This window comes from Sceloporus occidentalis, unplaced genomic scaffold (genome assembly GCF_023333645.1).
Source record: "Sceloporus occidentalis isolate IW3139 unplaced genomic scaffold, rSceOcc1.0.p SCAF_9, whole genome shotgun sequence".
Classification (NCBI taxonomy): Eukaryota; Metazoa; Chordata; class Lepidosauria; order Squamata; family Phrynosomatidae; genus Sceloporus; species Sceloporus occidentalis.
In genome coordinates, this window is record NW_028316989.1 from 44,470,204 (window position 1) to 44,483,488 (window position 13,285).

Consider the following 13,285-nt stretch of genomic DNA (forward strand, 5'->3'; position numbering starts at 1 on the left):
TTGAATTGTTAAATCATGTGATATTTTGAGACAGTTTAGATGATCTGCTACTGTTTAAAACTTTAAAATTTGATTTAAAACATTTAAATTGATCTTGTTTGTATGTTAACCTGAAATCATCTGATACAGGTTGAATCTCCCTTATCCAAAATGCTTGGGACCAGAGGTATTTGGGATTTAGATTTAGGAATATTTCCATATACATAATGAGATATCTTGGAGATGATGGAACCCAGGTCTAAACATGAAATCATGTTTATGGCATATGTGGCTCTGACAGTTTTGTACACATAGTGAGAAGGTAATTTTGTACACAATGCTTTTAATAATTTTGGGTATGAAACAAACTTTGTGTACACTGAACCATCAGAAAGCAAAGGTGTCGCTATCTCAGCCACCCGTGTGGACAGGTTTGGATTTGGATTTTGGAATTCCAGATTCCAAGTGCATATGAAACATAAATGAATTTAGACTTGGGTCCCATCTCCAAGATACCTCATGTAACCAAATACAGGTATTCCAAAATTGAAAAAAATCCAAAACCCCTCTGTTCTTAAGCATTTCACATAAGGAAGATCCAACCTGTATAACTGTGAGCCTGTTATACTTTTTACATTCAGGGACTCTTGATCAAAGCAGAGGTGGAAGGAACCTCTCACCTTCAAATTCTGGTGTGAGATACTCTCCGGCTTGAACTATAGGCTGTTGTAGCATTTTAGTACACACTGGCTAAATTCTCACTACTTGTCAGGTGATGCTGGTACGTCCATCTGGACCACCATTTTAATTAACTATGGATAGCAGTTAGCTAGGATATCCTGAGATATCCTCAGTATTTGGTAGATAGCTATTAATCAGTCTAAACAGAAGCAGTCATGGGAGTAGTTTGGTTGTCTTTATGAGTCCAGCAATTGAGTTGATTTAAATTTTTGGCAACTGAGAAAAAGAGAGAAGGTTCTTCAGATCCATATTTTAAAAGGAAACACACACACCAGACTTCAGGTGACTCATTTGAGGAGAAAAGCAGGGTTTGAACATCTGTGTTTGCCCTGTCTGGATTTTATTTTATATTGGCCTACTTTTATAGTTACTGTAAGGAGATTTATAACAATTTCTGCAGCGTACGTATTCATCTACCAAGGAAGGGGAAATTAATACATGTTGTGCAATATATTGCATATAACTGCCTGACCCTCTGCCAGTCCAAGATATCAAAATTTAAAACTGCCTAAAACCTTTGTCTAGTAAATTCGTTATGGGGTCATTTATTAATGTTTATAATAAGGGCATTTCCTGAAAAGAAAACAAAAGCTCAAGGAAGTGTCATACTGTTTTAATAAAACAATCATAATAAAAAAATATCCATAGAAGTGATTTCCTTGAAATGAATGACAAACCGTTCTGTTCACAATGTGGAAATGTTGTTAGGATAAAAGTAGTTTTGGTTGCACAGAAGTTAATCTTTGGGACTAACTGTGCAAAAGAAATTGTAGCATAAGCTTTCATAGACTTGGTCTACTTCCTCAGATACCTAAAATAGTGGATTAATGCTCCTTTCTGAATTTCCCACTTTCCCTCTAGTTTCCCGAAGACATCCAAGCTGTGTTGGCATCACCATATGCAAATGTTAATTTTGGTTTCTAATTTGAAGCCAAGGAAAATGTGATGGCTTTCCATCATGGAATCATTATACTATAGTGTCAGCAGTGCTTTGAAAGAAGGATGGCACCGGGCGGGTGCTGAAGTGTGTGGTTTCTTCACACAATGCAAGCATGTCTCCCACATAATGAGGGAGTTTGTGTGGGTTTTTTTTCCCCTCTCTTGCAGATCTTGGCATTTGCCAAACTCTGGTTTTTGGCAGAAGGTGTGGGTTTCTCTTTAAAAGGCACTTTCCACAATGCGGCCAAGCTTTTACTGATGAGCGCTGGATGCTGTCTCATCTCTCGCTCTTGAGTTTGGAGACCATGTCCAAGTAAGAAAAGGAGACATTGCATGAATTAGTTTCAGAATAATAATAATAATAAAAACCCAGCAATGGGTTATGTTTTCCTCCATTGCCAGACACAGTTGCTGCTGCGTCTGGTTTTAGATGACGTGGAAATTTTCATTGATGTGGAAATTTGGCTAGGTAGTTTAGGCCAACTCCTGCTGATTTAAACTGTGTAAGCCTTTGGGTTACTCAGACCTTTTTTGACAAGTCAAATGGCAAATAACTAAATATTTCAATTGCATATGTTTAGGAGATGGACTATGACATGCTGACTCTAAGGTGCAAACAGTAAATAATAGACAGGGGAAATCGTTGGGTCAATTCATGGTGGTTTAGGTTAACATTGGGAGCATTTAAGTTTCACAGCACTTTTTAAAAATTAAGCATCGTTTTGTTGTTTGATCAGCAGTGACCATTTATTCATGAATTCAAAGGCTTTGATGGTAGTTTTTTTGTGTTTTTTTTGGCCTATGTGGCCATGTTCTAGAAGAGTTTATTCCTGATTCATGAATTGTCCTTTTTAATAACTTGAAGTATGTATTGGTGTGCGTTAGCGAAAGCGCATCCTCTGGCTTAACCTTGAAGGGGAAGGGAGACGTTTGTCTTCTGCAAATCCACTGGGAATACGCTGTTGTCATTTTTCTGGTTCTAGAAACGTCTAGATGCAAACTCTGTTTTAACGTAATTGAGCAATTAGCTTTCAAGTAAATGCAGATGCCGTGGCGTTTCTGTTTGTTCGCCGGACAAGGAGAGATTATAGCTTAATGAAGTCACTGCCTAATAATTTGAACGAAAGATTAAACTGGAGCTCATTCAGCTTCTCTAATTCACAGCTGGGTTTGAAATGCCTTGGGAATTGAGTGACCTTGGGTTTGCCTTACTGTAAAGAGTGTCTTCAGAGAGAGCTGGCTTCCTTCTCTGGAGGCTGCAACTCCGCGAAGCTCAAGAAATCTGCAAGTCCTGATGGCCTTCCTTTTTTACAGGGACCAAGAAGAAAACCACCAGTGCTGTTTTATAGCCTACTGTTAAAAGCCGTTTCTTCTGCCAAGTACAGCTCACTCCTTCCAAACACCAAGTTTTGTGCTCATTTAATTGCTTTCTCCTCCACACTCTCAATACATGGCTCATTGCCTAAAGTCCTTTTTCTTATAACATATATAATGAATCTTTCCAAAACCTTGCTATGAGTTGGATCCCGCAGTATTCGGAGGGCAGCCTAAAACTGCTGACTTTGCTTTATAGAAGTCATATGGAGACGTCTCTTCACGTGGTGTGAGCTGGTACTTGGTTTTTTCAGTTCAGCTGCTTGAATATTCTGGCTGGTGCTTTATCTAATGTTGGAGGTTTTTATTGTTTCAGGTTCTCTGCATTTTATTGCACCTAGCCTGGGGCAGTTCTTTGGCAAATACATGTGACACATGCTCTATCTGTATTTTTTAAAAGCTCATTTATGGGTTTTTACCCTGTTCTCCTGCCATCTTTTACCTCTTTCTCTGGTGACCTATAACAATTCCCCTTGGAATAATTTTTGGACTAAAGAGGCTGAGCTTTACACAAGAGGTGGTAATGGCCACCAGGTTAGACACTTTCCAAACGGTTCTGTACAAATTTATAAAGAGTAAGGCTGTTGGGGGCTACGAATCTTCATGCTTATATACCTTGGGTGGCAATTGTGAGAGGCCAGGAGTCATACTAGTCCCTTGGGAGACTTTGAAGGGTTGCACCCATTGGGGGGGGAAAGCCCATCACTTCCAAGTGCCTTCTAGGAAACAATTGCTATTGGAAATGGAGGTCCCTCAACTAAATTGTCCATGGTTTGATAGTCTCTGGCCAATTTCCAGGAAGATATGAAGTGTACAGTGGGCCTTTGATATCTGCTGGGGTTTGGTTCCAGGACTCGCCATGGATACCAAATCTATGGAGGCTCAGGTCCCATTAACAGCATAATAAAATGGTGCCCCTTGTATAAAATGACAAAAATTAAGTTTTGCTTTTTGGAATTTATATTTTAAAAAATATTTTCAAGCCGTAGATGGTTGAATCCACCCGTGGGTATGGAGGGTTGACTGTAGCCAACGAGCCCAAATCCCTGGCATGTTGGGAAAAATAATTGCAAGACCCCCACATCAGATACCCAAGGAGCACTGCTCAATATAACTGAGCAGAGAACAGATTTGATTCTCTCCCATTTGCTTTTCTGGCTCCTATTTAGCTACCAACAAATGGGCAGAAAGGCAAGAAAAACATTGATGGCTACTAACTTATTTGTAAGGGTAGCTAGAAAGGTGTTTTGTGTTCGAAAGTGAATATCTGCAGGATTTCAGATGTCTTCTGAATGACACCTTAGAAGAGATAAAATATGGAGCTCTTCTTTGGCTGCCTCTCTGTTTCCTATATTTTCTGTCCTTGTTTTTCCCCAAACTCTGATTTCTCCAATGATAAAAAGGAGAGGAGTGGTTGGGTTAAGGCACCCTGCAAAACAATTTTGTGATGGAAACGAACATAACACAAACTCTTCCCAATAAAGCTTTCTGGGCTGGAGCCAATGGCTCCTAGAGGAACAATATTCAGTTTCTCATGATGCCGTCATAAAGAGAAGTGTCTTGATGTAAGAAGAAGAAAAAATTAAGGCTTCAGTAAGAGCAAACTTTAGGCCACTGGGTTTCAGACTGTGTTCCTGGGAACCCTAAGAGGTTTATCAGCAGTTTCTAAACAAGAACACTAGTAATAACAGATCAACATCCCTGGAAGACAGCTGGCCTATAACTACAGCTGAGTTGAAGCCTTGCCATGTTTCCATGTTTGTGGGGTGTGAAATGCTTCCTTCTGGATAGACCACCATATATGCATTTAGAGAGTAAGCCTGAATATGTTTACACAGAAAGAAACCCAGCTGAGTTAAATGGGCTTTCCCTCGGGTACCCAGTTATAGGGCTGCAGCCTTAATTCGTTTTTTCTGTGGCTGTTGGTAAAGTTTACAGCCACTATGGTCTGTCTCTCCATGTCAGTTGCTGGAGCAAAGTGGGGCATTTCCTAGGACCCTTTTTCATTGTACAGTTGTAACACTGTGATTCCACTCTAACTGCCATGCCTACAGATTCATTTCTTCTTCTTCTATTTTTTGCTATGTTTTCTGATTTTATCTGTTTTATTTTGTAAGCTGCTTTGAAAGGGTTCAGGCAGAAAGATGGCCTTTAAGTAGGTCTGTGTCTGTTGCCAAGACAGCCAGCTGGTTCTGCTGTTCTTACACACTCTGTGTCAGATAAGGAAGGAATGCCAATTAGCTAGAGCATCCTTCTTTTGCCACTCATCTTGAGACGAACATGGAATATCTTGTTCTAGGCCAGTGCTACTCAAAGTGGTGGCCCAAGGGCCAGTGCTGGTCCCTGATCCATTGACTGCTGCTCCCTTGCAAATGTCCAGGAATTAAAGAAACAATTGTACCCAATGGGCACAAATTTAGTGCCAGTCCGTGGCACAATGGAAAATAATAATTGCCGAGCCCCCACATCAGATAGCCTGAGATGCCCTGTTCTAGGTCATGAATTCTGGTCAAATGGATCAGCAATGATGCCCAAAAACATCTGAAGGTGCACAGCTGTCCACCAGAATCTAGGCCACACATTGAATGTTTAAGACAAGCCAGATGGATCTTGTTTTAAAAATTCAATGTGTGCTGTAGATTCTGGTGGACAGCCATGGCCCTTCAGATATTTTTGACCTACACCTACTAAAAGTCTTAGCCAACATAGAGAAATAGTGGCTGTGGACTGTGGGAGTTGTAGTCCATAAATATCTGAAAGACTACAGCTCCTGTCTGAGATGTTTCCAGAACCCTCTTCATGACACTGGCCTTCCATGTCCATTGTGCAGGACTTCTCTGGCAGACAGATTAGTGTCAGACAATTTCCTGGAATATAAAACATTTGAAAAACCACACGACTTTGACCAGAGGTTCATTGTATTTGTATGCTTTCCAGACATCTCCTTCTGTTGGACTGTTAGCTCCGTTGCGGTCGTGACTATGTGCAAGTCTTTTAACTGCACAATTTGGATAAGTGCATTCCCAAAAATGTGTAAGGCTGGAAAAGACATTGTGCTGGGATGGATCCTGTAGCTAGCTAGTCATTTAATAGCTTCTGTGTCACTGTCTGCGGAGAACTGTATGCATTCCACGTCATTTGATTCCTCCTCCCTTGCTGGACTTGCGGTGGCCAGAAGTCACGTTTATGGGATGGTAATAAAAGATATCTATACCTTCCAGTAAAAAGAAAAGTCCAAACCTCTGAAATTCTAAATGGCCAGCTGTCTTCTTTTCAAAAACTAAATAATTAATTCTCTTAAAATACAACACTTAGGTCTTGGACATGTAACCCATCTTGGGTTTTTTCTATGTGCTAAACTATTGCAAGAGTGAAGAATCTGGTACTGGCTATAGAATTCAGCATCCTGTTATTGTCAAATTACATTGAAAGGGAGGAGGAAATGTATCCAGTCCTTTGGCTGAAAATATAAGAGAATTGCCAAATGAAATTTAACAGGGGATATGGAATAGTTTTCTTCTGCGGTTGAAGGTTCTTTGCTCCTCATCCTCCTCTGTGGCCAAAACAGATCAGAGCGTGCTCAATCGTTGCACAATACAATAGAAAATCAGAATAAATTAGTCAAAAAAGAAAAACCATGCTTTGTCTCCCTGCTCAGTTTCAGTTTGATTGACTATAGGAGCCCAATTCTTTGTTTCTTGGTACTCCGTCAGAATTAATTTTTTGCAGGGCAGTTCTTTGCTTTTGCATGTGTATGAGAGAGAGAGCCTTCAAGTCATCTGCGACTTATGGTGACCCCATGAATTTCATAGGTTTATTTTTTTCTTAGGCAAGGAATACTCAGAGGTGGTGTTGCCAGATCCTTCCTCTGAAATATAGCCTGCAGTACCTGGTATTCATTGGTGGCCTCCCATCCAAATACTAACCAGCCTAGTTTTCAAGATTAGACAGGATCTCACGTCTTTAGGCTGTTTAGATTAGCACACAACAGTCCGAAATTTGCTTGGTTCTCTGAGGTGGTGTGGACTTCATTTCTCTCTGTTGAGATACCAAGGAGAAATGGGACTATAGTTTTTTGTGGGTTTTTCGGGCTATGTGGCCATGTCCTAGAAGAGTTTATTCCTGACATTTCGCCTGCATCTGTGGCTGGCATATTCAGAGAAATGGGATTCTTTGTCTAACACCCTTTCGAATTGTTCTCCAGATCCTCTTAAATTGTGCATGGGCAAGGGGAAAGCCAACATCTGGAAAGCCAAACTGTGAAAGTCATTGGTTCATTTCTTCCCGTGTGGTCCTGCTCAGCAGTTGTCATTTGTGAAAAGGAACGTCTTGCAAGCTGCCCATGGTGTAACCTTGCTTCTCAGGTTTCATAACATCTAGACATTTCCTATCCACCAGTGGCTTGTTAGAATGCAGTTGTGTAATCAACAAGTGCGTCGTCTTCTCTTAATTTCCTGTCCGGACTGTTTGCAGATTCTATCAACTGCTTGTTGGAAGCAGTGCTCCAGGGCTGAATGGATTTGATTTTGTGCTCATGCCTTTCTTTCTTTCTTTCTTTCTTTCTTTCTTTCTTTCTTTCTTTTGCAAAGCATAAATGGCATTTCAAAATATTTTTTTGCCAAAATGAACATTGCTGTAGGTAATCTAAATTAATGAAATTTGGGAGGGGGAGAATAGCATAAAAATGCCTTGTTTGCTCCTCTGCAACTGTTTTTTTTTTTGGGGGGTGGTTGTTGTGTTCATTTATTCTGTTGATTTCATACTATCAATGTGGACAATATTTTTGGAGCATAAAAATACATGTCTCTGGCTTGAGGAGCTTGAGTTTCAAAACTGACACAAAGGCTTTCCCTTGCGTATACGTGATTAAAGGTACAGTGGGCCCTTGGTATCGACTGTGGTTTGGTTTCAGGACCCAATGGATCTAAAGAATACAAATGTCCATTATGTGACCAAGTTCCCTTATATACAATGGTGTAGTACAATGGTGTACCTTAAATATTACTTTTTGTAATTTAAAAAACTTTATTTCAAGCAGTGGATGGTTAAATCCATGGATGCAGAATCTGTGGATATGGAGGGCTAACTGTATTCTTTTACATATGTATGCTATATGATTGCATACATGTAGTCTTGGATATTTTAGGCATAGTCATAATTGTTATAATCCAAATAACAGGAACGTCCTTTACAAAAAGACTCCCTGGCACATGTTCTTTGTTAAAGAAAATATACACTATTTTCCCATGATACAACAATGGCTCTGTAGATCTTTAGGCCATGGGTATGTAATGGTTTGCTTAGCATGATCCTCTTTTTCTTCAGGGTTTCTCTGACTCATACTCTTATTTGGGAGAAAGGTGGGATAGAAGTGAAATAAATAAATAAATACACTTTGTGTTTGTGCAGAACTGGTGAGAAGCTTTCAGAGCAAGCCAACAAGCCTGTTTTCAGGTTCCCACCTAGATGCCCTGTGTCCACTACATCAGCAACAGCAGAGGAAGGAACCTCTAGCTTTTCACCTAAGAGTTTTCTTTTGGTTCTTTGTGTATTTCCCTCCATTCTTCATTTTTCTCCTGCATTTCTTCATAATGTTTTGTTGCCCTCCATCACTACAACAAAGAGGTTCCATGCCTTCCCATGTCCTCTTTTGTCCTGCCATCCAGATGGTCATTTTCAAACCAGAAGAGGGAGGTCTGCATGTTACTCTCCCCTCTTTCACATTTGTTGTTTCATTTATATCTTCCCTTCTGTTCCCGTTATTTTTTGAAATTGGAGATTCTCAACAGAGACCCTTTTGGATGTCCAATTACACCAAGAGGCTAGGTTTTTGAAGGCCCTGGTGCCATATACATAGCCTGCTCACCAGAAACCCAGGCTCCATCTCAGCCCAGCTGTGGCTCCACCAATGCTATCTTTAAAATCACACCCTGAGACAGCCTTAGCTGCCAGACACATACCTGGTATTTTCTTAAATGCATTTTGTCTGGCAAAGTTTGCTGGCTGTAGCTTAGCAGGTGTTTAAATTCATTCAGTCATAAATATTTATGCCACTGGGCATAACCTGAGCCCTGATTTTTATCTCCTCCCATGAATATTTTATGGCTTCGAGATACCTGTGCTTCCCACTGCTGCTTCTTGATACCAGCAGAAAACACTCAATACATCCTTGGATATAATGCAGAGTGCATCTACCTGCACTGCTTTGGTATTTGAGATGCCCCTCGGTATTTGAGATTCTTCTCACCATCCATGTCCTATATCTTGATTTCTAGAGTTACTTAGGGGGAAAACCCCTTTTAAGATATTAGTGCACTTAAGCTAGTGGTGATTCCCAGATTTCTAGTCAATGAAACCACTTCACTCCCTCCATGAATTAAAACTTGAGACACACTTCGATCTTGGCTCCTGTAAGTGAGAGAAAATACAGGAGGCCTTATACCATGGATTTTTTGTTTACCTATTTCTATCTTATTGTATATTCTGAGAGTTTTTTCCCCACCATTACTACTCACTACTCAACAGAAATGGTAAAACTGTGATATGTGATAGGCTCCTTGTACAATTTCTTGGAAAGACAGTCTTGGTGACAGGTGACAGTAATACCCAACGTGGGATGGATGTTTGTTTTTTCTTCTGGTCTGCAGTCTATAAGCCTCTTAATTCCTTTAAAGCAGCAGCTGATATTACTAAAACCCTTGCCTAAAGGCAGGGAAGAGCTTATCCCCAAAGCCCTTCTGTTCATGGAAGGCATATGTGGAGTGATTGGCTATTTATCCATTATCATCTAGTAACATTCTTTTCTGTCTTTTCTCCCCCTCAGATGCAGCAGCTGTTTTATGAGAACTATGAGCAGAACAAAAAAGGTTACATCAAAGACCTCCGTAATAGCAAGATTCACCGAGCGATCACCTTGCACCCGAACAAGAGCCCACCCTACCAGTATAGACTCCATAGCTATATGCTGAGTCGCAAAATAGCAGAGCTGCGTTACCGGACCATACAACTGCACCGAGAAATTGTCCTCATGAGCAAATATAGCAATACAGAGGTCCACAGAGATGATCTCCAGCTAGGGATCGCACCTTCGTTCATGCGCTTCCAGCCACATCAGCGCGAGGAGGTCTTGGAATGGGAGTTCCTCACAGGAAAGTATCTGTATTCTGCTGCGGATGGGCAGCCACCGCGTCGAGGCATGGACTCCTCTCAGCATGAGGCACTGGATGATATTGTGATGCAAGTCATGGAGATGATCAATGCAAATGCCAAGACCAGAGGGCGGATCATTGACTTCAAGGAGATACAGTATGGCTATCGTAGGGTCAATCCAATGTATGGGGCAGAGTATGTTCTTGACTTACTCCTTTTATACAAGAAGCACAAGGGGAAGAAAATGACAGTTCCTGTCAGGAGGCATGCGTACTTGCAGCAGACCTTTAGCAAAGTTCAGTTTATGGAGCATGAAGAGATGGACGCCAAAGAGCTGGCCAGTAAAATCAACCAGGAATCAGGGTCCCTGTCTTTCCTCTCCAATTCCCTGAAGATGTTCGTCCCATTCCAGTTAAGTAAGTCGAAAGCAGAAAAGAAAGAACCCAAAGATAAAAAGATCAACATCTTGATTCCTCTCTCTGGACGCTTCGACATGTTTGCACGCTTCATGGTAAACTTTGAAAAGACTTGCCTAATTCCTAACCAGAATGTCAAACTGGTGGTCCTGCTTTTCAACTCGGACTCCAACCCGGACAAGGCAAGGCAAGTTGAACTGATGAGAGACTATCGCCTGAAGTATCCCAAGGCAGACATGCAGATCTTGCCAGTATCTGGCGAGTTTTCCCGCGCTCTGGCCCTAGAAGTTGGATCCTCTCAGTTTAACAATGAATCGTTGCTGTTTTTCTGTGATGTAGACTTGGTGTTTACAGCCGAGTTTCTCCAGCGGTGTAGAGCTAACACAGTTTTGGGGCGACAAATTTATTTCCCAGTCATCTTTAGCCAGTACGATCCAAAGATTGTCTATAGTGGAAAAGTTCCTAGCGATAATCATTTTGCCTTCACCCAGAAAACTGGCTTCTGGAGGAACTATGGCTTTGGGATTGCCTGTATTTACAAGGGCGATCTTATCCAAGCTGGTGGTTTTGATGTTTCTATCCAAGGTTGGGGTCTTGAGGATGTGGACTTGTTCAACAAAGTTATTCAGGCTGGATTAAAGACTTTCCGGAGCCAAGAGGTTGGAGTAGTCCATGTGCATCATCCTGTCTTCTGTGACCCGAATCTTGATCCAAAACAGTACAAAATGTGTTTGGGGTCCAAAGCGTCAACGTATGGGTCGGCACCGCAGTTGGCCGAACTGTGGCTACAAAAGAACGAACCGGGCTTTGGGAAGAACAGCATTGCAAATGGTTCCCTGAGGACAGCCTAATATCCAGCTATGCTGGGCAGAAAACAGTTTAAAAAAACTACCTATTTCAATTTTTTTATTGCCCTAATTTATTTTATTTTCATTTCTTTTTTTGGAAACATTTTGATAGTAGATTTTTTTAAAAAGAAAAGACCGCACAAGGGTATATTTTAGAAACCATCGTTTTCTTACAAGGATCTTCTAGACCTTTTTTTCTGAACAAAACTGTGATGATCAACCTTTGCCTTTTCGAACAAACATCAGTGGCTGAGTATTATGAATTGCCTGATTCTGACAACTTGAAATAAATCCTCCCCTTCCCCTTTAGATAGATTTTTTGTTAAAGGAAAGTTTAAAAATGCCTCCCTTTCTATATGCGACACCTCACTGTTCATTTAGGTGCTTGGGTTATTCCAGCAATGCAAAGTGGCACAAAAGATTTGCTTAATGTTTGGGGGGGTTTCCCCCTCTCTTGGGATTCTAGCAGAATAAATGGATTTTTCCTTGAATTAAAAGTATTAGAACAAAGAAAAGGATATACAGTAACAGTGTTAGCCAATTTGCTTACAGGAATATTCATTTTGGTTGACATTTCAACCTAAAAACGTACCTTTTGCTCACTTGTATTTGGAGCAACCAGAAAGGAAAGGGGAATTGAGCACAACCTTGATAATCCGTACCTTTGTTTTAACAAAAAGAAAGAAAAGAAAAAGTACTTCCTTTTTTTTGGTCCATATTTGGATCAAATGTCTAGATAAAAATCCGTAGCAGATTCTGAGATCTTCTAAATCCGATGTTTTGGGCAGGTGCCTGGATGACAAAGAAGAACACTTTAGTTTATAGAGGGGAAAAATGATATTTCTTTGCTGCAAAAAGCAACAAACATAAATCTGAGACACTCCAAATTCAAGGTGTTGGGAAAATATTTTATTTCCCCCCCCCAACCAGTTACAGTATTTGGATTGGGAACAATTTACTCTGTTTCCTTTGCGTAATTAGTTTGGTTTTTTTGCTTTCTGTATTGGGTAGGCCTTTAATTTATTTAATATCCTTTGTTTTTAGGTTTCTGTCCTTTTTTATTTTTAATAACGGCTAGACATTAATATTAATATTTATGTATCTTAGGAATGTATTGCATTTTCTTACTGTTAAAGATAGCCTACATCTTGCTTTGCAGTAAACCGATCTCCAAAGAGTCTCTCAAAATTGTTCTTGTTTATTTTCTAAGAATTATGTTTTAAAAGGAGTCATTGAAACCTTCAGATTTCAGGAATAGAAACTGTGGGAAAACCTGTGTCTCATCATAATAGAAACTTAAAAATATAGTGCGCGTAACATATCCCAATGCATTTGAATAAAAAACCAACCTTATAGTGGCTCCAGAACATGGGTCTATAGTACAGTCCCATGTTGGCAGTGTGTGGCAAGCTTTACTTCTCCCCAGAGAAAATGAAAATTAGTAAATAATATGTTCCTGTACTACATTCTTCATTTCTGGTTGTGCTTCGGCATAAAGTTATTGAGTCTACATATGGAAGCAAAGTTGTTAAAATGGCTACTGAAGAGAGTGGTGCTTTGGATCAGAATGGTAAGGTGGTTCTTCAAATTGCCACTCACCTGGTTGCCTGTTACAGGTAAGATCGCCTCTAGATGATTCAGCTGAAGGTTTTGTAATGTTGCAGGATGTCAGTGTGACAAAAAAATGTTATGGGTATCTGATGAGTAGCCACACCTATAGCTACACACCATTTAGAGCTTGAAAATCTTACCTTTTGGTATGGGAACTCCCCAAATCATCCCCTGATAATGCTGAATAAGGGATTCTGGGAATTGTCCAAAGATGTGACTTTCCAAAGC

General features: G+C 40.4%; 1 protein-coding gene across 1 annotated transcript in view; it reads left to right on the top strand.

Moving 5' to 3' along the window:
• LOC149307432 (chondroitin sulfate synthase 1) overlaps positions 1-12,776 on the top strand; it is a 75,030-nt gene extending 62,254 nt beyond the window's left edge. The window contains exon 3 of the mRNA XM_089539152.1: positions 9,857-12,776. Within this exon, the coding sequence (XP_089395278.1) occupies positions 9,857-11,449 (1,593 nt within the window). The 3' untranslated portion in view covers positions 11,450-12,776. The remainder of the gene's footprint in view (positions 1-9,856) is intronic.
• Positions 12,777-13,285: the final 509 nt, after the last annotated feature.